This window comes from Wyeomyia smithii, chromosome 1, assembly GCF_029784165.1.
Source record: "Wyeomyia smithii strain HCP4-BCI-WySm-NY-G18 chromosome 1, ASM2978416v1, whole genome shotgun sequence".
NCBI classification, from domain to species: Eukaryota; Metazoa; Arthropoda; class Insecta; order Diptera; family Culicidae; genus Wyeomyia; species Wyeomyia smithii.
Genome location: NC_073694.1, coordinates 20,822,491 through 20,842,761, shown reverse-complemented (window position 1 = coordinate 20,842,761; position 20,271 = coordinate 20,822,491). Strand labels below are relative to the sequence as shown.

At 40.9% G+C, this 20,271-nt stretch overlaps 1 protein-coding gene across 1 annotated transcript; it reads left to right on the top strand.

Moving 5' to 3' along the window:
• Positions 1-2,827: 2,827 nt before the first annotated feature.
• LOC129716627 (uncharacterized protein K02A2.6-like) lies at positions 2,828-9,063 on the top strand. The gene is made up of 2 exons (XM_055666463.1): positions 2,828-3,371; positions 8,366-9,063. Exons 1-2 carry the CDS (start codon positions 2,828-2,830, stop codon positions 9,061-9,063), a joined length of 1,242 nt encoding a protein of 413 aa, XP_055522438.1.
• The last annotated feature ends 11,208 nt before the right edge of the window (positions 9,064-20,271 follow it).

Here is a 20,271-nt window from a genome sequence, read left to right as displayed (position 1 = left end):
GGAAGTGAGGTAATTTACGCGATTTATAATTGATGTATCGAGTTGAAATCGGAAAATTCGCTAAACACGGCAGTGCGAAGTTAATTCGTCGTGAAATTTCGGTGATGCGATAATTTCCTGGCCACGCAGCGCTGAAGGAAGATTGTCGGCATCAGCCCCGTTTGAGCGGCGAAAATTGAGGTTAGGTAAACGATGAGTATTCCTGGTGAGCAGATTCCAGAGGATCTCGTACCTGGTGTGGTAAGACAACGACCAGTCCAAATGATGGCATACGGAGTGCATCCGCCGAGCTTTCTGGATCTGTCCAGCAAGACGTTGCCGGAAGATTTCGCCGATTTTAGGCAAGCTTGGGATATTTATGTGATTGCCGCTGAAATAATCGAAGAAAGTGATATGATAAAAGTAGCTTTGTTGAAAAACTTTCTCGGAACGGACACAGTGAAGGTATTGAACACATTGCTAGCAGCAGAAGCGCAAGCGACACCAGAAGCGGTCTTGACTGCTCTCGAAGGGTATTGTGTACCGCAGGTGAATGAAACATACGAGCGGTATATTTTCAATACGGCGATGCAGCAAGAAGAAGAAGAAGATATCAATAAATTCGTCACGCGACTCCGGAAGCTAGCAGAAACTTGTAATTATGGACAGCTTAAGAATTCCCTCATTCGTGATCAGATTGTGGTAGGGATCCGTTCGGACGATACGAGAAAGGCACTTTTGAAGATGGCAAATCTGGATTTGACAGGAGCAATTGATACCTGCCGAGCGCAGAAATTGGTGGAAGATAGGATGGCGATGATGAAGATCAAAGAAGAGCCACGCGATTCGGAAACATCTGCGGAAGTGATTGCAAAAGTGAACATAAATACGAGAAAGAAGTACGATTCATCCGGTGAGGTGTGCAAGTTTTGTGGACGGAAAGATCATAAAATCGGAGACCGGGAGAGTTGCCCGGCGAATGGTGTCACCTGCCGGAAATGTTTAAAGCTTAATCACTACGCCAGAGTGTGCAGAGCGAAGTTCAGTGATGATTCCCAAGCTGGAGGATCGCGAGATGCGTCGTCGAGCAAGTCAAAGAACACAAGAAAAGTGAAAACGGTCGAACAAAAGAGTGACGATAGTGATGAGGTGGATTATATTACCAGCGTTGAAGAGGTGAACGTAGTAGAGAAGAAAATAACGGTGATGATTGGTTTCACCGTGCAGAGAGGTGAAACGCCGAAATAGATTCGTTGCCAAGTCGACACGGGGGCTTCCTGTAATGTCGTCGATCGGAAGAATCTTGAAGAGCTGATGGGAAAAGTGACCATTGAGCCCAGTAAGACGAAGTTGCGTGGGTTTGGTGGTCAGATCGTGTCAGCGTACGGAAAAGTAGTCCTGCGACACGATAGCCACGGAAAAGCGTACAAGGTGGTATTTCAAGTGGTCGATCTGGGGCATGGCGTACTCAAGATGCCACTGTTGGGGTACAAAACCTGTATGGCGTTGGGGATTGTAAGTGTCCAAGAGGTGATGAAATGCGAAGCCCAAGGTAGGCCGGAAGTGAACAAAACGGTAAAAAATGAGATAGCGGAAAAGTTAGTGAAGAAGTATGAAGAAGTGTATAACGGTGATGGAAAATTGGCCGGAAAAGTGAACATTGAGTTGAAACAATGCATACCGAAACAGCAAGAGCCTAGAAGAGTTCCGGTGGCAGTACGAGATCAACTGAAGAGCGAACTGGATGATTTAGAAACGAGAGGCATAGTAGAGAAGATCGTAGCCAACAGACTGGACAAGCAACTTAGTGATTGTGCGAAGAAATGAAAAGTTGCGAATATGCTTGGACCCTGTGTGTTTGAATCGGGCAATTAAGCGGCCACGATTCCAAATGGCAACAGTGGAAGAGACTTTACCTGAATTACATGACGCTAAAGTGTTTTCGACCCTGGACATTCGAAATGGGTTCTGGCATGTCGAACTTACGGACGAAAGTAGTAAAGTGACGGCGTTTTGGACGCCATTTGGACGATACGTGTGAAAGAGGTTGCCTTTTGGACTATCGTGCTCGCCGGAAATATTTCAAGCCAAATTGTAACAAGCGTTGCACGAACTGAAAGGAATAGAAGTTCTATTGGATGACATCTTGTGTGTTGGACGAGGCTCAACGGATGAAGAGGCTATAGTTGATCACAATCGGAATCTGGAGGCGCTTCTGCAGCGTTGTCAGAGCAAGGGAATCAAGCTGAATCGATCAAAGAGCAAGATGAATCAGATTGAAGTTCGCTTTTTTGGTCACGTGCTGTCGAGAGATGGTCTCAAACCGGATCCAAGCAAGACGGCGGCAATTATCGAAATGCCGCAACCACGAGATGCAGCAGAACTACAACGATTCCTTGGATTAGCGACATACATGGCGAAGTTCATCCCGAAGCTATCCGAACTGAGCAGACCGCTGAGAGAAGTTCTGGTATCGGAAGAATGGCACTGGGGCAAATAGCAAGCAGAGGCATACCGTGCATTGAAGCAGAAAATAGCCGAGATCACCGTGCCGAAATATTACAATCCGAAGCTAGAAGTAACGATCCAATGCGACGCCAGTAGCTACGCGGTCGGCGCGGTACTACTGCAAGAAGGACAGCCCGTTATGTTTGCTTCGAGGACGCTAAAAGCGACGGAGCGTAGATACGCGCAAATCGAGAAGGAAACACTAGCGATACTCTTCACTTGCAAACGTTTCGATCAATACATCTTTGGACAGAAACATGTGACAATGCAGTCCGATCATCAGCCACTGCAAACCATCTTTAAAAAGCCTCTATCGGAAGTGCCTTAGCGGATCCAGCGGATGATACTGAGTCTGCAGCGATATGATCTGCAAGTTCAGTACGTGAAGGGAAAAGATTTGATTCTGGCAGATACTCTATCACGGAACATCGACGACAGTAAGCCAGTGACGGCCGAAGATTGCGACCCGTTATGGAGGACCATCGAAGAAGTAAACGTACTGCAAGGCATCGACATTCAATCGAACTTGCTGGATAGGATCAAGCAAGCTACGCAGAAGGATGAAACTTGTCAAATTCTGAAACTGCACATTGTCAACGGATGGCCCAGCGAGAAATCTACGGTGATGGAGTGCGTGAAGCCTTTTTATGCCTTAAGGGCGGAATTGGTGATTCAAGATGGCGTGATCCTGCGAGGAAATCGCATCGTTGTGCCGGCTGAGAATCGTCAGGATGTTCTGAAACTTCTGCACTACAGCCATCAAGGAGAACAGGCTACTCTTCGCAAGGCCAGAGACATTGTTTGTTGGCCAAACCTCAACGATCACGTGCAGAACATGGTCAAAGCGTGTGGTATCTGCAATCAGTACAAAAACTGCCAACAGTGTGAGCCGATGCAGAGTTCGGAGATCCCAGAGCATCCCTTTCAAATCGTATCGATGGACTTGGGAGAACTGATACACAACGGACGGAAGATGATAATTCTGGTGTCGGTAGACCATTTCTCTAACTTTGTGGAAGTGGACTTTTTGAATGATGGCCAGCAAACAACAGAACTCATCTCATTCCGCGTCGAACACTCGACAGAAACGGACGTGCAAAGTGGTCGTTCTATTACAATCCGGTCCGTGTGTACGAATAGCCAAACAAAAGAGTGTATTATTCAAGGCCATCAGTTGACAGTCGAGTCCGTGTCGCTGTGCTGAGTGATCTCACACCCGGCTCACTGCTGGTGGCTGTATTGGTGCTGCTGTACTGGTGCTGCTGGCTGCTTTGGGTGCAGCTTCGAACGATCAGACAACCACTGCTGGAAGGAAGAAGTAAAGAGGTACGTGTTCTTGTCGGCGCTAGTTCGCTAGTGCGCTACATTTAGCGCGATGGATATAGATCCCTCGCCTCCCGTGCCACCATCCCCGAACCCCCCTGACCCTGACCCTTCTGTTACCCCCTTCCCTGTTCATTCTCCAGTCCCCCCTCGCCCCAGGCTTTACCCGGACGGATCTCAACAGGGCAGCTATACTGTTTATTTTCGTCCAAAGGCAGGAGTGAATTCAAAGCGATTAAACATACTGCAAATTTCAAAAGACCTGACGAAGGGGTACAAGGCCGTGACCGAAATTTCCAAGGTCCGACCTAACAAGCTCCGTGTCGTGGTCAGTGATCTGGCACAGGCCAATGCTATCGCTTGCTCTGAGCTCTTCACACGCGAGTATCGCGTTTACATACCCGCACGAGACGTGGAGATCGACGGTGTCATAACCGATTCGAGTCTGTCTGTCGAGTGTATCCTAAAAAGCGCAACCGGTTGCTTCAAAAATACCGAAACACAGGCGAAGATTTTGGATTGTAAGCAATTGCGGTCCATGTCTCTCGTCGGCGGTAAAAAAGTTTACACTCCGTCAGACTCGTTTCGCGTTACGTTTGCCGGATCTGCACTCCCTAGCCACGTCTCGATCGACCGGGTTCGTCTGCCTGTGCGATTGTATGTACCCCGTGTTATGAATTGCACCAATTGCAAGCAGCTAGGCCACACAGCCGCCTACTGCTGCAATAAGGCACGATGTAGCAAGTGTGGAGAAACTCATGCGGACGATTCTTGCAGTGTAAATGCTGAAAAATGTATTCACTGCGGGGAAAACCAGCATGAGCTCTTCACATGCCCGGTGTACATGCAGCGCAGAGATAAAATCAAGCGGTCACTTAAGGAGCGTTCAAAGCGTTCTTACGCTGAGATGCTGAAGAAGACCGTGACCACTTCTACCATAACATCGAACCCCTTTGATCTGTTGCCCTCCGATGAAACCGATTCTGACGATTCATCAGCGGGAACATCTTATGCCAATCCTGGGGAGTCTAGGAAGAGGAAAAATGTTTCTTCTCCTAAACTTTCCCGTAAAGGTCCTAAGATTTCCCAAAGTGTAATGAAAAGTACGAACAAACCAAATAGTGCTGCGGAAAAACCGAAGCAAACTCCTCCTGGGCTTGCAAATTTAAAGTCCCAGAAGGAGTTCCCAGCACTGCCAGGAACATCTAAAACCCCAGTTGTTCCTTTTGCACATCCAGTTGATGAAACAAACTCTGGATTAGTGAAATTTTCTGACATTGTGGACTGGATTTTTGAAAATTTCAATATACCCGATCCAATTAAAATTTTTCTTACAGCATTCCTCCCAACAGTTAGATCATTTTTGAAGCAGTTGACTGCCCAATGGCCCCTCCTTGCAGCGATTGTATCCTTCGATGCCTAATTCAACTGCGTATATGAAGGATTCTATCTCTGTCTTACAGTGGAATTGTAGAAGTATTTTACCAAAAATTGATTCGTTTAAAGTTTTGATGAATAAAAACAAATGCGATGCATTTTCCCTTTGTAAAACTTGGCTTACTTCAAATATTGATCTCAACTTCCATGATTTTAATATTATTCGCCTTGATCGAGACACCCCATATGGAGGAGTACTTTTAGGGATTAAAAAGTGCTATTCTTTCTATCGTATTAACCTCCCCTCGACTCCAGGCATCGAAGTTGTCGCATGTCAAATGACAATACAAGGTAAAGAGCTTTGTATTGCCTCAATATATATTCCTCCCAGAGCACAGATTGGGCAACGGCTGCTCTTTGATTTGATAGAACTTCTTCCCTCGCCACGTTTGATTTTGGGAGACTTCAACTCTCATGGCGTGGCTTGGGGTTCCCCATACAATGATAACCGCTCCTCTTTAATCTATAACCTTTGCGATGACTTCGACATGACTATTTTAAACAACGGTGAAATGACACGTATCCCGAAACCTCCAGCGCGCCCAAGCGCTTTGGATCTATCCTTATGTTCGACGTCGCTACGGTTGGATTGCACATGGAAGGTAATCCTCGATCCTCACGGTAGCGACCATCTGCCTATTCTTATTTCAATTACAAACGGGGCAACTCGCATGCGACCAATTGACATTCCGTATGACCTCACACGGAATGTCGATTGGAAGTTATACGAGGAAATTATTTCAAAAGTGGTCGAGTCGATTCAACATCATTCACCACTTGAAGAATACAACCTCCTCGTGGGCTTGATTCTTGACGCCGCGTTGCAAGCCCAAACGAAGAAATATCCCGGCGTAACGATTAAAGAACGGCCTCCCACTCCGTGGTGGGACCAAGAGTGCTCCGATGTCTACACGCAAAAATACGACGCGTTTAAGGCCTACCAGAAGGGTAGAAGGCGATTTGGCAACTTTTCGCATTAGCTACATGGGTCTTCCCCAGGGCTCATGTTTAAGCCCCCTTCTTTACAACTTTTATGTAAATGACATCGACGAATGTCTGGCAAATTCATGCACGATAAGACAACTTGCAGACGACAGTGTAATCTCTGTTACAGGAGCCAAAGCTGCCGATTTGCAAGGACCATTGCAAGATACCTTGGACAATTTGTCTGCTTGGGCTTTACAGCTAGGTATCGAATTCTCTCCGGAGAAGACTGAGATAGTAGTTTTTTCTAGGAAGCATGAACCTGCTCAGCTTCAAACACAATTAATGGGTAAAACGATTTCTCAGGTTTTGGTACACAAATATCTTGGTGTCTGGTTCGACTCTAAAAGCACCTGGGGTTGTCACGTGAGGTATCTGATGAAAAAATGTCAACAAAGAGTGAATTTTCTTCGTACAATAACCGTCATTGAGTACGGGTGTTTCTGCTTCCGCTCCGCAGCAAACACACATTTGATCAAACTGGAGCGAATACAATATCGTTGTTTGCGTATCGCCTTAGGTTGCATGCAATCGACCCATACGATGAGTTTGGAGGTCTTAGCCGGAGTTCAACCGTTGAAAAACCGCTTCTGGAGCCTGTCTTCTCGTATTCTTATCAAATGTGAGGTCTTGAACCGTCCTGTGATTGAAAATTTTGAAAAGGTTAATCAAACTCAATTCTCAAACCCGTTTTATGACATGGTATTTCAATCACATGTCCCAAAATATTAACCTTTCTTCGAATATTCCAAATCGTGTCGACTTATCAAATACTTCTGATTCTACTGTGTTTTTCAATACATCCATGATAGAAGAAACTCGTGGAATCCCGGATCATTTACGCGTGCAGCAGATCCCCAAAATTTTTTCCAATAAATATCGAAACATCAACTGCGACAATATGTACTACACTGACGGATCACTTCTTGATGGGTCCACTGGCTTCGGTATCTTCAATAACAATTTAACCGTCTCCCATAAGCTCGATAATCCTGCTTCTGTTTACGTCGCAGAATTAGCTGCAATTCAGTGCACCCGAAGGATTATCGAAAAAATGCCCAAGGACCATTATTTCATCTTTACGGACAGTCTCAGTTCCATTGAGGCTCTCCGATCGATGAAAGATGTTAAGCACTCTCCGTACTTCCTGGGGAAAATACGGGAACATCTGAGTGCTTTATCCGAAAAATCTACTCAGATTACCTTAGCGTGGGTCCCTTCTCACTGCTCGATACCGGGTAATGAGAAAGCGGACTCTTTGGCTAAGGTGGGCGCAACAAACGGTGATGTTTATGTAAGACCAATTGCCTTTAATTAATTTTTCGCATTTGTACGTCAGAATACGATCATCAGTTGGCAAAATTCTTGGACCAAGGGGGAACTGGGAAGCTGGTTACATTCCATAATCCCCAAGGTATCGACGAACCCGTGGTTCAAGGGGTTGGATGTAGGTCGGGATTTCATTTGCGTGATGTCCCGGCTTATGTCCAATCACTATAGATTTGACGCGCATCTCCGTCGTGTTGGGCTCGGAGAGAGTGGTATCTGTGCCTGTGGTGAAGGTTATCACGACATAGAGCACGTTGTTTGGTCATGCCCTGTACACCGTGACGCCAGGTCTAAATTAATAACTTCCCTCCGGGCCGAGGGTAGAGGACCAGCTGTTCCTGTTCGTGATGTCTTGGCGAGTCGTGACCTACCCTACATGTCCCTTATATACATTTTCCTGAAATCCATCCACGCTCCAGTCTAGTCCCATTCCTTTCCATCCACATTCAACAAAACGGCAAGAACACGTTAAGACCCCGGATCCGGAAACAACAATCAGACCCGCACGATACTCTCAAGGCCCGATGGAAACAACCCAATATGCCAGTCCGTAATATCTTGGCCCAGCAGCGGAACAAATTTAATATGCTGCTTACCTATGGCACTGAAAACCATCAAACAGCAAACCTGTGCTTTTAATGCAAAATATTCTAGCTTTAAGTTAGATTTAGTTTCAGCTCGTAGTCGGCAGCGAGGATAAAAAATTTGCTTTTAGTTATTAAGATACTTTAGAAAGTAAGCTACCAGATATAATTGGCGCCGTTAAACATTGAATTGTATTTGTGCCGTGTCAAATAAACTATAGATGAAGAAAAAAAAACAGAACTCATCGATCGGTGCAAGAAAAACTTCAGTCGGCTAGGTGTACCCCGTAAAATCATAACCGACTCAGCTAAACAGTTTGTCGGCAAAGAGTGGGCGCAATTCATGAAAGCTTATAATATCATCCATGCCACGAGCGCACCATATCACCACGAATCTAACGGAAAGGCCGAATCAGCTATCAAAATTGCAAAAAACGTTATTAAAAAAGCTTTGGAGGATGGAAAGGACATATGGCTGGCTCTATTAGACTGGAGGAACACGCCGCAAACGGACGGTTACGCGCCGTCGCAAAAAGCTCTAGGCAGACGAACAAGAAGCATTCTTCCGGTAGCAGCCTGCCAACTTCAACTGCAAACGGTGGACACGAAGAAGATTAGAGAGAACATTGAGCTACGAAAGGTCAAGTCGAATTTCTACCACGACCGCAAGGCTCAAGAGTTGCCGATGTTGCTTAGAGGACAGGAGGTGTATGTACAGCTAAAGCCCCAGAAGACATCCGAGTGGAGTCGAGGAAGGATAACGGAAGTGCTGAGCGACAGGGACTATCGAGTTGCAGCAAATGGTGGAAGCTATCCTCGAAACCGCAAGTTCCTTCGTGACGCCTGCACTCCGATTCAAATAGAGGAATCAACGGTTCAGGAGTCCGGCAACCAAACCACATTATACGTGATACGGTGAACATGGTAGCTTGTGTACCACTAGTGTCTAATTCAAAAAGCTTTTTTTTTGTGTGAAATAAAGTGCTATAGGTGATCTAGTGCTAGTGATCCGACGGCCAAATTGGATATCTTAACGGATAAGTAGAAGTGTCTTTGCATGCTTTTGATTTATTCTGTTTTTTATTGATTGAATTTGTGCCAGCGCCGACCACCGCGTCTATATCACATAGACGCTACGGCTGCTGATTGAAATTTCATTGTTGTTTTTTTCATTGTTCGCTGCCTATAGCCTCTGCCGTTGCTGCTGGACGATACCAGCGTATTTGTCTGCAGCGGCGTCTGCTTGTTTGTATCGGGATAATGGATTGTGCGAAATGTGGCAATACCATTCGCATTAGCGATGATCCTGTTATTTGCGTTGGTAAATGCAAGTCTCAATTCCATAGAGTTTGCACACCACTGACAAAAATAGCAGCGAAAGTCGTAAATGATAATGATAATATTGTGTTTAAATGTGTATCATGTCTATCGGCCCAAGATGATGGCGGAAACATTGATGCTTTGAGTGGTGAGCTGACCAAGATTATGGGTGTTTTGTCATCTATGTCTCAGTCGCTTACCGAAAACCAAAGCAAAATTGAATCAAAGATAAACACGGCAATTTCAAGTGGTATCGAGATGATTTTGAAATCGGTCAGTGACTCTCTGCGTGAGAGTATGGTATGCATTGAAACCAGTGTTGCCAGTAAGCTGAATGATTTCAAAAAATATCTTGAAATTAAAGATCGGGAAAATAATGCAGCCTCAATGAACAGAAAGAGAGCACGTAATGAGAGAACGGTTCACTCTGAATCGGACTCAAATCCCAGTAAGAAAATGTTTTTAGCACGCGATGAACTGATTGTGGACGATTCGAGACGCGATGACGAGGTTTTTTGTTGCAATAAACAAACCAACGCGAACGTTTTCGCGGGGTCAACTGGGGCCGTTTTTAAAAAAAAAATCAAAGAAAAGAGAACCGTAAGGCTCGGCCGGTCATTGTGATCAAACCAGTCGAGTCTTCTCAATTTAGTGAAAACACTAGATTATTTTTGAAAGAAAAATTGGATCCAAAAATACACAAAATTAGCAATTTTAGGAACGGAAAGAATGGCTCGATTATTGCTGAGTGTGCAACAGGGGATAATGTTGAGGTTGTGAAAAAAGATATAGAGAGCAATCTAGGTGAAAAGTATAGTGCTGTTATTCCCACAATTCCGAAACCAAAGTTGAAAATTGTGGGAATGAGTGATCGGTATTCCTCTGAAGACTTCATTGACCTGTTGAAAAGTCAAAATGACATCAACGTCAATGAAGTAAAAGTTATTGCGAAGTACGAAAATACTCGCTTCAAATATAATAAATATAATGTAATTGTTGAAGTTGACAAGGATACTTATAACGCCTTGATGAGTGCTGGAAAAGTAAGCATTGGATGGGATAAGTGTCCTGTACAAGAGGCCATTAATGTTTTGCGTTGTTTTAAATGTGGAGAATTTGGCCATAAAAGCACGGAGTGTGTTAATCCCGAAACATGTTCCAAATGTAGCGGGCAACACAAGACATCTGATTGCTCTTCAACTGAATTTAACTGCGTGAATTGTTTAAAGTCAAATAAAGAATTGAAAATGAATTTGGACGGTAAACATCCAGCTTCTAGTTCACAGTGTCCGGTTTATCGGAGACTGTTCGAAAAAAGAAAAAGCAACATGTTTTTTAGTAAATAGCAGCTAAAAGAATCGCAATGTGAGAGGAAGTTAGAAATATTATATCTGAATATTGCTGGTTTATCTACAAATTATGTTGCTTTGTGGCATCTTGTGGAAACGAAACGTCCAATGTTAGTATTTATAACCGAAACTCATATAGTAGATGCTGATGCATTTGATCAGTATAGTTTTCCGGGATACAAAGTTGCTTTTTGCCTTTCGCATTCCAGACATACTGGTGGGGTTGCTATTTACGCCAAGGAATCAGTAACATTCAACATTCTATCAAACGAATCTGTTGAAAACAATTGGTTCCTTGGAATTTCAGTTGAAGGAGGCATGACGATTGGAAACTTCGGGCTTTTATATCACTCCCCTAGTTCAAGTAACCAGCCTTTTTTTAGAAATATTAGATAACTGGTGGGATAACTTCGTTGATTTAAACAAATTAAATGTCATTGCTGGTGATTTCAATATTGGTTAGTTAAATGATCCAAATTCGAATCAATTGAAGCAGTTAGCTAACTTTTACAATTTAACACAAACGGTTTCAGAATTTACGAGAATTTCCAGACATTCACGTACATTAATTGATCACGTGTTGCCAATTTTGACAACGTTCATTCTGTTACAGAGGCCGATTGTAAAATTTCAGACCATGAGACAATTTGTATTTTGATAAAGAATGATCGAAACCGCGATGAAAAGGTAAAAATTAAGTGCTGGAATAGATATTCAAAGCAGGCATTGTCTCAGCTTGTTTTGAGAAGCTTGGATTTTCTCCCAATAACTGGTGATTTGAATAATAAAGCAGCTGTTCTCACCAATACGCTGAAAGAGTGTACCAGTAGTCTAGTTTTTGAAAAATACATTGAATCGGATAAATCGAACAGCTGGTACTCTTTGGATCTTTTACGTTTAAAACGTAAAAGAGATAAAAAGTACAAACAATTTTGCCGAAGTAACGATAACAATGATTGGAATAGGTACACTGTCGCGCTTAATTTATATTCACGCGCCTTGAAAAAGGCCCGTTGTGAATATATACAGAGGAAGATCAATCAACATCAAAATAACAGCAAAGAGTTATGGAAAATATTAAAAACATCAATGAAAAATAAAGATAAAGATTTTCCGCAATCCATAACATTTGACGGTTTGAGAGAACAATCAGCGCGAGTAATAGCAGAGAAATTCAACAATTATTTCGTTGATAGTGTTCAATCGATCAATCAAAGCATTGATTTGGTCAATGAACCGGACGAGATAATACAGCCGATCAATAATAACTGTAGCTTTGATGGTTTTCATCCTATTACTTTTGCAGAGTTGAAAGATATTTGTTTTTCATTGGAAAGATCGGCTGGTATCGACAATGTCAACGCAAAAGTAATACAAGATCGCTTTTATGTTATTGGACACGACCTGCTGGACCTTGTTAATGAATCATTACAAACGGGGTAGTGCCTGAAGTTTGGAAAGAATCTCTTGTGGTTCCTATCCCCAAGATTACTGGGACGAATAAAGCCGAAGAGTTCCGTCCCATTAACATGTTGCACACATTAGAGAAAATATTAGAACTTGTTGTAAAAGGCCAGCTGATGAATTATTTAAATAGTAATAACTTGCTAATCCCAGAGCAATCAGGTTATCGAGAGGGTCACTCTTGTGAGTCTGCTTTGAATCTGATGTTAGCAAAATGGAAAGAAAAAATCGAGGCTAAAGAAACTATTTTTGCGGTGTTTTTGGATCTAAAACGCGCTTTTGAAACAATTTCAATTGTTACAAACATTGGAGCGCTTTGGTATCGTAGGGACAGCATACAAATGGTTTGAAAGCTATTTGTGTGCTAGAACTCAGAAGACTCGTTTAAACGATTTTGATACTTGGTGTACCGCAAGGAAGTGTTCTAGGGCCCATTTTATTCATTATTTACATTAATGACATGAAGCGAGTTTCACGGTTCTGTGATATTAATTTATTCGCTGATGACACTGTTCTGTTCATTGCAGCGAAGCATCCGCTTGATGTTGTAGCACTTCTAAACCAAGATTTACATTATCTAGCGAATTGGTTAAAATTTAAGCAACTAAACTTAAACATTTGTAAGACAAAGTACTTGATAATTTCTTCAGCCAACTCCAGACTAGACGTAAATATTGAAATTGATGGTGAGACGATTGATCGCGTAAATGAAATAAAGTATCTTGGAGTAATTATTGATGACAGATTAACTTTTAAGTCTCACATTGATAATGTCATCAAAAAAATGGCCAGAAAATACGGTGTCTTGTGCCGGTTAAAGGATGAATTGACTATTAGAAGTAAAATTCAGTTGTACAAGTCAATTATTTCACCACATATAGATTTCTGTTCATCCATTCTATTCCTGGCAAACAATACGCAAATATTGAGATTGCAACGTTTACAAAATAGAATTATGCTATTAATATTAAAATGTAATAGATACACTTTCTCGAGTTTTATGCTGGACGCATTGCGATGGCTTTCTGTGAAGCAAAGAGTATATTTTTTGACAATGGTGTTTCTATATAAAATTTTTAATAATATGCTGCCTCGATATTTGTGTGATCGAATTGATAGGGGAAGTGATTTTCATAGGTACAACACTAGAAACGCGGAAGACGCTAGAACACCACACTTTTTATTTGGTAGATCACAGAACTCTCTGTTGTATAAAGGAATTAACTTTTTCAATTCGATGCCCAGGCAAGTAAAACGTGCAGCAACAATGGCAGAGTTTAAACGGCTTTGTATTTCACACATAAAGTCTGTTTTGTAGACAGCATAGATTTTTTGTAAATTTATAAAGAAGATTGTAAAATTGAAATATTTTTTTTTTAATTTATTTGGTACATTAAGTTATTATGTTCATTGATGATGATGGATTTTTTGTTTGAATATAGTTATATAATATTAAATAGTAGAGTAAAAAAAAAAAGAGTCGGCTACACATGTTTGAGTCACGCGCGCGGAGACTGACATAGACAATCTTGATATGAGTACATCAGGTTAAAACCCCTAAAATGGAAACAAAAAGCATATCGGGTTGACAAATTGCTTTTTGGCTTGTAATATTTTCTAAATTATTTTACGAAGGGTTACTATGTCTGAAATTAATAACCAGTCCGTTATTTGCTTGCCAACTGGTTACATTGCATGTTTTTAAAAATATCTCATATAGATAAATCGTCCAGCTCAAACCGATGTAGGGTTATTAGGTGGGACCATCATTCATCATTTATTTATTTATCAGGTTTGACGATTACGAAATGGGAGAGGTATGTTAAAAGAAGGGAGGATGTTATAAAGAGTAAAAATTACGTTCTTTATTTAGAGTAAAGTTAGACGTGCATTTTAAGTCCTTTATGAATAACCATAATTTAGCGTGTACTTGAGAACGTCAGCGAATAAAATAAACACGTCATTGTTGTTTTGTCATCGAACCCAATAAAACACGAGTTTTATTACAGTGGTGAGCAAAAAGCGGTAACGAGAAACGCGTGGAAAACGCGAAAATCGTACTCATACTCAAGACGGACGGGTCTGAAACTTCGAGGTCTTGAGGGCCATGAGAGGCGACACCCAGCTTCAGACCGTTCATTGATCTCGTATCGGCAAAATGATTCTAGAACGTCCCAGAGATGCGCAGAAGAAGGGAGCTACCTACAAAAAGGTTCCTCATAAAGTGTTAAAAACGTGCAAGTTCGGGCCCTTACCCTAGAGTTGATTCTCCAGCTTAAAACTTTAATGAAATCAACGAAGGTTGCAACATTGCACAAGCCTTCGAAGTGTGCAGTGGTGGTGGCTGCTGGGTCATTTCGCCTCCGGAAGGGCTACGAAGCTCAACTGAGACCTGTCCAATGTCGGCGCTAAAAGAACGTTCAGCATAAACGGTGCAGAGTCGATCATCGACATGACGTTCAGCAGCCCGGGATTGGTCTCAAACTGGAACGAGAGTAGACGACAGCCACACCAATAGCGACTACTTGTCAGTCAGCTATAACGATGAATTTGCGGAAGTAAAAAATTGAAATCTCGCCGGGGAGAGGGTCCTCCCGCCGTGCTAATCAACTTATTGCTACACTAACTTGAACGTGTGACGCCGCCATGTCTAGGTCTTGTCAGCCTAAAAATACAAACCCATGGGGTGACGCCTACAACATTGTAAGGGTTAAAACCAGAGGTGCGTCAGACCCGGCAGACAAATTCCTAGCGATGTGGGAGCAGATCATCGAGGAGATTTTCCTACACCAAGAGCCAAATACCTAGTCTCCGGCTGATAGGTCACCACAAACAAGGAGTGACGGTAGCCGTGCAGAAATTGAGGAGACGATGATGATGATGGTCTCACCTCATACCCCTACATCGGTTTGAGCTGGTCGATTTATCTAAGAAAGATATTATTTAAAGACATACAATGTAACCAGTAGGCAAACAAATAACGGACTGGTTATTAATGCAGACATAGTAACCCTTCAAAAGAATACCAATAATTTGAAAATTAAAAAAAAAACGATTTTCCAATAACATCATTGATCCAAGGCTCATCCAAAACGTTTCCAACCCGAAAATTATCTGGATTTGGTTAGGAATCGAACCTAACATTTAGGAGCTTTAACTAATCAGAATTGGTTCTGGATAACGATCCAAAACTACGAGAGAGATCCTATGATACTATAGTTATCGATAACGATCTATACAGTCCACAGGCAAACCCAAGCCTTTTCAGTTTTTTCTCCCAACCCTTTGTTCTAAATCGTGAAAACAGATAAATATTAAAAATCTTAATGAAAATATATATATAATATTACAAACCAAAAAAGCAACTTATCAACCCGATATGCCTTTTGTTTCAATTTCAAGGGTTTAACCCTGATGTACTCAGTATCCAGATTGTCTATGTCAGTCTACGCGCGCGTGGCTAAAACATGTGTAGTCAACTCTTTTTTTTTTAACTCTACTATTCAATATTATTAGCTATATTCAAACAAAAATCCATCATCATCAATGAACATAACTTAGTGTACCAGATAAATTTGAAAAAAAAATATACTTAAATATCACAATCTTCTTTATTAATTAACAAAAAAATCGTTGAAATTTGTCTACAAAACAGATTTCATGTGTGAAATACAAAGCCGTTTAAACTCTGCCATTGTTGCTGCACGTTTCACTTGTCTGGGCATCGAATTGAAAAAGTTAATTCCTTTATACAACAGAGAGTTCTGTGATCTACTAAATAAAAAGTGTGGTGTTCTAGCGTCTTCCGCGTTTCTAGTGTTGTACCTATGAAAATCACTTCCCCTATCAATTCGATCACACAAATATCGAGGCAGCATATTATTAAAAATTTTATAAAGGAACACCATTGTCAAAAAATATACTCGTTGCTTCACAGAAGACCATTGCAACGCGTCCAGCATGAAACTCGAGGAAGTGTATCTATTACATCTTAATATCAATCGCATTACTTTATTTTGTAACCGCTGTAATCTCAATATTTGTGTATTATTTGCAAGGAATAAGATGGATGAGCAAAAGTCTATATGTGGTGAAATGATTGACTTATACAACAAAATTTTACTACTAACAGTCAATTCATTTTTTAAACGGCACAGAACACCGTATTTTTAAGCCATTTTTCTGATGACGTTGTCAATGTGAGACTTGAAAGTTAACTTGTCATCAATGATTACTCCAAGATATTTTAACTCATTCACGCGATCAATCGTCTCACCATTAATTGCAATATTTACGTCTGGTCTGGAGTTGGCCGAAGAAATAATCAAATATTTAGTTTTGCTAATGTTTAGCTTAAGTTGTTTAAAATTTAATCAATTCGCCAGATAATGTAAGTCTTGGTTTAAAAGTGTTTCAACATCATTTGGACTTTTAGCCGCAATGAACAGAACAGTGTCGTCGGCAAATAAATTTACATCAAACAACAAAATGGGCCCTAAAACACTTCCTTGCGGTACACCCAGTGTATTAGCAATGGAAGCTGATTCAGAATCATAAAAACGAGTCTTCTGAGTTCTAGCACACAAATAGCTTCCAAACCATTTATATGCTGTCCCTACGATACCAAAGCGCTTTAATGTTTGCAACAATAAGGGCCTAGAAATTGTTTCAAAAGCGCGTTTAAGATCCAGAAACACCGCAAAAATAGTTTCTTCAGCCTCGATTTTCTCTTTCCATTTTGCTAACACCAAATTCAATGCAGACTCACAAGAGTGTCCCTCTCGATAACCTGATTGTTCTGGGATCACCAAATCATTACTGTTTAAATAATGCATTAGCTGGCCTTTAACAATTAGCTCCCATATTAATGGGACGGAACTCTTCGGCTTTATCCGTCCCAGTAATTTTAGGGATAGGAACCACAAGAGAATCCTTCCAAACTTCAGGCACGTGCCCTGTTTGTAATGATTCGTTAACAAGGTCCAGCAGGTCGTGTCCAATTACATGAAAGCAATCTTGTATTACTTTTGCGTTGACATTGTCGATACCAGCCGATCTCTTCAAAGAGAAACAAATATCTTTCAACTCTGCAAAAGTAATAGGATGAAAACCATCAAATCTACAGTTATTATGGATCGGCTGTATTATCTCGTCAGGTTCATTGACCACATCAATACTTTGATTGATCGATTGAACACTTTCAACGAAATTCAACTGTTAAATTTATTTGCAATAACTCGCGCGGAGTTTTCCTCAATACCATTAAAAGTTATGCACTGTGATAATGTATTATTACTTTTCATTAATTTTTTTAAAGTTTTCCATAACTCTTTGCTGTTATTTTGATGTTGATCGATCTTCCGTTGTATATATGCACATCTAACCTTTTTCAAGGTGCGTGAATATATGTTTCGCGCCGTGGTGTACCTGTTCCAATCATCGTTATCATTACTTCTACAAAATTTTTTATAACATTTATCTCTTCTACGTTTTAAACGCACAAGATCTAAAGAGTACCAGCTGTTCGAATTTTGTAACTCAACAAATTTTTCAGAAACTAGATTCTTGGTACAGTCTTCCAACGTTTTGGTTAGAACAGCTGCTTTATTGTCCAAATCTCCAGTTATTGGATGAAAATTCAAACTTCTTGAAACAAGCTGAGACATTGCTTGTTTCGAATAACTATTCCAGCACTTTATTTTTATTTTATCCTCTCGGTTTTGATCGTTTTCAATTGAAATACAAATTGTCTCATGGTCTGTTATTTTATAATCGGCCTCTGTGAAGGAATTAACATTATCAAAATTGGAGAACACATGATCAATCAAGGTACGAGAGTGTCTGGAAATTCTTGTAAATTGAAAAAACTGTTTGTCTTAGATTGAAATAACCGACTAATTGCTTTAATTGATTCGAGTTCGATCCACCAAGCCAATCAATATTGAAATCACCAGCAATTACGTTTAATTTATTCAAATCAACAAAATTTTCCCTCCAGTTATCTAAAATTTCCAAAAAACGCTGGTCACTCGAACTGGGGGAATGGTAGACTATTCCAAAATTTCCCATCGTCATGCCTCTCTGAACTGATATTCCCAGGAACCAATTGTTTTCGACAGATTCGTTTGATAGAATGTTGAACTTGACTGATTCCTTGGCGTAAATAGCAACCCCACCAGTATGTCTGGAATGTGAAAGGCAAAAAGCAACTTTATAACCCGGAATACTATACTGATCAATTGCATCAGCTTCCACTATGTGAGTTTCAGCCAGCAATACTAACATTGGTCGTTTTTTTTCCACAAGATGCCGCAAAGCAACATAATTCGTGGATAAACCAGCAATATTAAGATAAACTATTTCTAATTTCCTCTCACATTGCATTTTCTTCAGCTGATATTTACTTGACAACATGTTGCTTTTTCTTTTTTCAAACAGTCTCCGAAAAACTGGACACTGCGAACTTGATGCTGGATGTTTCGCGTCCAAATTCATTTTTAACTCAATATTATGTTTTAAACAATTTACGCATTTATAATCAGTAGAAGCGCATTCCGATGTTTTGTGCTTTTCACTGCATTTAGAGCATGTCTCAGGATTAATACACTCTGTGCTTTTATGACCAAATTCGCCACATTCAAAGCAACGCAATACATTTATGGCCTCTCGTACAAAACACTTGTCCCACCCAATGCTTACTTTTCCAGCATTATTCATTAGGCAGTTATAAGTGTCTAGATCAACTTCGATTATCACGTTAAACTTGTTATATTTGAAGCGTTAATTTTCATACTCGGCAATAACCTTTACTTCTTTAAAGCCGATGCTATCATTCTGACTTTTCAACAAGTCTATGAATTCATCGGAGGAATATCGATCACTCATTCCCACAATCTTCAACTTAGGCCTCGCGATTGTGGGAATAACAGCATTATATCGTTCACCCAGGTTGCTTTCAATGTCTTTTTTAACAACCTCAACATTATCCCCTACTGCACACTCTGCAATTATCGAGCCATTCTTACCGTTTCTAAAGTTCCTGATTTTGTGGATTTTTGGATCTAAAGTTTTTTTCAAAAAACATCTAGTATCTTCACTAGATTGAGAAGTCTCGACCGGTTTGATCACAATGACCGGCCGAGCCTTACGGTTTTCCTTTTTCTGTAATTTATTTGATATACTCCCAGTCGAACTCGCTAAAACATTCGCGTATGTTGGTAAACTTTCCGAAAAAACCTCGTGATCACGTACTAGTAACATCTTTTTACTGGGGTTAGAGTCCGATTCAGAGTGAACCGTTCTCTCATTTCGACTCCTTTTTCTGTTCATTGGACCATTATTTCTATCGCAATCGGTATTTAAGACTATTTGGTTTTTGAAATCATCCAGCTTTCTGGCAACACTGGTCTCAATGTTTACCAGACTCTCACGAAGAGAATCGCTGACAGATTTCAAAATAGTCTCGATCGCGTTAGAAACAGCAACATTTATCTGGGTTCCAATTAGTGATGGGAAATATCGCCCAAAACGGACATCGATAACAATCGATAATTGCGGGGGCTTTTATCGATATTATCGATAAGTATCGATAGTTTGACAGTTAACGTTTGCGGTAAAAAAAATTTTTTTCAGATGGTGATGAAAAAAACTATTTCAGATGGTAATGAAAAAAAAACTATGACAGATAATTGAGTTGGATAAATTTATTTCACATGGAAGGTTATCATGTTAGCTTCCTCACAAAAAAATATTACGACATTGCGTCCAGCCTTCCGGCAGTTAACCGGAACATTCGCCATGGCGGACGAAACCATGCGTGTAGCCATGTTTTTAAGCTCTTTCTTCGTTTTTCTATAAATTTCTCCTCCGTTTTCGCGACAAAATGGTTGGAATAGATCTTGTGCTTCAAGTTTGTCCAGATATTCTCGATGGGAAGCAGGTGGGGAACATTGTGCGGATTCGCCGACTTCGGTACCACATCGATATTTAGCCGC

Excerpts from the sequence above, each read along its gene's own strand:
- LOC129716627 (XM_055666463.1), top strand. The coding sequence starts at position 2,828 with ATGATACTGAGTCTGCAGCGATATGATCTGCAAGTTCAGTACGTGAAG. Across the intron at positions 3,372-8,365 it reads GTACAAAAACTGCCAACAGT|ATGAAGAAAAAAAAACAGAA; the intron begins GTGAGCCGATGC and ends AATAAACTATAG.